This window comes from Trachymyrmex septentrionalis, unplaced genomic scaffold (genome assembly GCF_001594115.1).
Source record: "Trachymyrmex septentrionalis isolate Tsep2-gDNA-1 unplaced genomic scaffold, Tsep1.0 scaffold190, whole genome shotgun sequence".
Classification (NCBI taxonomy): domain Eukaryota; kingdom Metazoa; phylum Arthropoda; class Insecta; order Hymenoptera; family Formicidae; genus Trachymyrmex; species Trachymyrmex septentrionalis.
This window is the reverse complement of record NW_017305072.1, coordinates 1,336,438-1,339,830: the sequence shown is the minus strand read 5'-3', so window position 1 is coordinate 1,339,830 and position 3,393 is coordinate 1,336,438. Positions and strand designations below refer to the sequence as shown.

Below are 3,393 nucleotides of genomic sequence, written 5' to 3'. Positions count from 1 at the left end.
ATATATTATATATGTAACATATAACATATATATATATTATCTTTTTTTATGTATCTATAAAAATATTAATAAGAAACATGCAACTTAAAAATACATTAATCATAAGAAAAACCTATTGAAATGGACTTGACAAATAAAACTATTGCTATAATATTCGGGTTGCGAGCCATATTTGATAGAATTAAATTTTAGAATAAAGCTCGGAAGCAGGGCGATATGGAAAGCTTTTAATGAAGTTTTCCACGTCATTCAACAAGGCATGATCGCAATCAGCAGTTTTAATCGAACGTGCAACGAGGGAAAGTAATTTTCCGATATTATCAACGGATTAGACGAAGATTTTAAACTATATTTCTTTTCCTGATTATTTTATATACATATCGCAAAAAAATTGAGACTCTAAAAATGACGCATTTTTTAAAATTATTTACGTATCTACAAAATTAAAATACAGATTATTTTTTAAAGGTGATCCATTACGAGTTGGGATGGATCTCACCATTGCGAGTTTTGATGCGATTTCAGAAGTCAATATGGTGAGTAAATAAAATTAAAAAAAATATTTTTATAAGTAAAGAGAGAGAGAGAGAGAGAGAGAGAGAGAAAGCATATTTTAGATGTGACAATAATTTTTAATCCACTTCTCTGATAGGTTTTAATGCAATTAATTAAATTTAATTTTCTAATCACATGAAGTTAATATTTCATTAAATTTTTAAGACAGTATTTTAAATTATTATCCTATATCTCTTATTCATATTACAACTATTCATTCTAATCTCGTAATATATATTATACGTTTGTATACATATGTAAATCGACATACTTGTGCTGTATTGGAGACGTTTGTATTGGAATATCATATCATATGTTCAAGTCAGAATACAAAATTCGTTTTCTCACCGACATTCATATTCCCGTCGCGATTTATAAATGGATTCATATTCCCTGGGCTTGGATAACCGCTCGATCGTCAATGCGCCCAACAAAGTTTCTTTCTTTTTCATCCATAATAGCGCCGTTGCGTTGAAATGTATTTTCGAGCATCCTTTTACTCTTATTCTTATATCCTTCTTACTCTTTCCTCTCTCTCCCTCTGAAAACGACGAATGGGTATTATGTAAATATGTTTCATATAATTTGTTTTAATTAATTGTAATAACAAGTTCTATTAGCAATGTTAATTATTACTTGTATTTCAGGATTATACGATAACGATGTACTTAAATCAATATTGGAAGGATGAGAGACTCGCTTTTTCGCATGAGGGTGAAATCCTGACGTTAAGTGGTGATTTCGCGGAAAAGATTTGGGTCCCGGATACGTTTTTTGCAAATGATAAAAATAGGTAATTATGATGACAAATTATATGACGTTTCAAAAACCTTTAAACATTTGTAATTGTATTTTATTTAAAAGCATCTTTCTTTTTAATCTTTTATCTTCTCGGCTTTGCCTTAACTGATCATTCTGCTGAATTTATTGCAGCTTTCTGCACGACGTCACCGAGCGCAACAAACTCGTTAGATTATCTGGTGACGGGTCGATCACATACGGCATGAGATTCACAACGACCCTGGCCTGCATGATGGACTTGCATTACTATCCCCTCGATTCACAAAATTGTACAGTTGAAATCGAGAGCTGTACGTATTGGAATATCCATTTACAATCATTCAAATATTATCTATCAATGTTCCTTTCTTGTAAATATTTACAAAAAAAGATAAAAAATCACGACGTACTTACTTTCTTTAGATTTTAAAAATATATACCTAAATATAGAAAGTCAATTTTTAAGAATATTTTCTATCTTCTTTTTAAATTAATCTTTTTAAATTATTTTTGTAGATTTACATTTCCAAAATAATGCAAATGTTATTAATTCGAATAACATTATCTAAGGATATTAGTAAATATACAATTATTTGAATCAATAGATGAATATTCAGTTTTGCACATGCGTTCATATGAATAAATGAAAGAATGGTGAGTTTTCATGAACTGCAGATTGTTCTAAGTTATACTGTTCTGAATGCTCAGATGGATACACGGTGCTCGACGTACTAATGTATTGGAAGGAAACTCCCGTTCATGGAGTCAAGGAAGCGGAATTGCCGCAATTTACGATTATCGGCTATGAGACCAATGATCGAAAGGAGAAGCTGGCGACGGGCATCTACCAGAGGCTCTCGTTAAGCTTCAAACTTCAGAGAAACATCGGATATTTTGTTTTTCAAACGTATCTGCCGAGTATACTAATCGTGATGCTTAGCTGGGTCAGTTTCTGGATCAATTATGAAGCTACCAGTGCGAGAGTAGCTCTCGGTACGTCTTAAAAATAGTTTCGTCAAATTGTTTAAAATTAGGTTTCCATTAAACTCATAAGTTATTCCTTTTTTTGTAATCATAAATTTTTAGCTTTCCGATTTTTATCTTTCAATAAATTGTTGAAAAATTTGTTTCTCATTACAGGCAAATATAGGCTGTATAATATATCATTTTTTTCAGGCATCACGACTGTACTGACGATGACAACCATATCGACAGGTGTTAGAAGCTCACTGCCACGGATCAGTTACGTGAAAGCTATTGACATCTACCTGGTAATGTGCTTCGTTTTCGTGTTCGCGGCCTTGCTGGAATATGCGGCGGTCAATTACACATATTGGGGCGCCAGAGCGAAGAAGAAAACTAAAAAGAAAGAAACCGACGAGAAGAAAATACTATCTTCTAAAACAGGTAAATCAAGCCGAATATCGAATAATTTTGGCGAATCATTAATTTTATATAGCCGCAACGCTTATGTTAAATAAGATTTCGACTCTCTCTAGCACGAATATAATAGAATCAATATTTCTTCTATTCTTACATAAGTTTTATCAAAATCATTGATTATCTCTTGCTTTGGCATCTGTCTCTACTGCATATAATTTTATCTATACGAGTAACTAAACGAGAATTAATTATTTAACTATTAGTTAATAATAGAGAGTTATTTCAAACATTTTTTCGAAGACAATGTCCTTTCGAAGAAAATAAATTAAAAGATAAAAATAAAGTTTTAAAATATCGGTGGATAAAGTAATTGATCCAAAGAAGTGAGGAGTAACGCAGCAATATAGATAAGTACATACGTGTAATCATAACAATGCTATTAAAGTAATCATAACAATGCTATTAAACAATCTATAATAAATAAATAGTTCGTATAAGTACCCAGACAGTACACAATATTTATAAAATATTTACAAAATATTTATAAATATTTATAAGATTTATTTTGAATATTTTGTAAATATTTTTGTGGTCTTAGATTACACGGATCATAAACATTTATTATAAATATTATGGAATATTTATTGTAAATGCTATATAGTAAAAATGCTATGA

The 3,393-nt window shown here is 30.5% G+C and overlaps 1 protein-coding gene across 1 annotated transcript in view; it reads left to right on the top strand.

The window, feature by feature from the left end:
• LOC108747081 (gamma-aminobutyric acid receptor subunit beta-like) overlaps positions 1–3,393 on the top strand; it is a 7,650-nt gene that overhangs the window by 2,914 nt on the left and 1,343 nt on the right. The window contains exons 3-7 of the mRNA XM_018484336.1: positions 469–536; positions 1,203–1,348; positions 1,489–1,646; positions 2,044–2,328; positions 2,512–2,742. Coding sequence (XP_018339838.1) covers positions 469–536; positions 1,203–1,348; positions 1,489–1,646; positions 2,044–2,328; positions 2,512–2,742 — 888 coding nt within the window. The remainder of the gene's footprint in view (positions 1–468; positions 537–1,202; positions 1,349–1,488; positions 1,647–2,043; positions 2,329–2,511; positions 2,743–3,393) is intronic.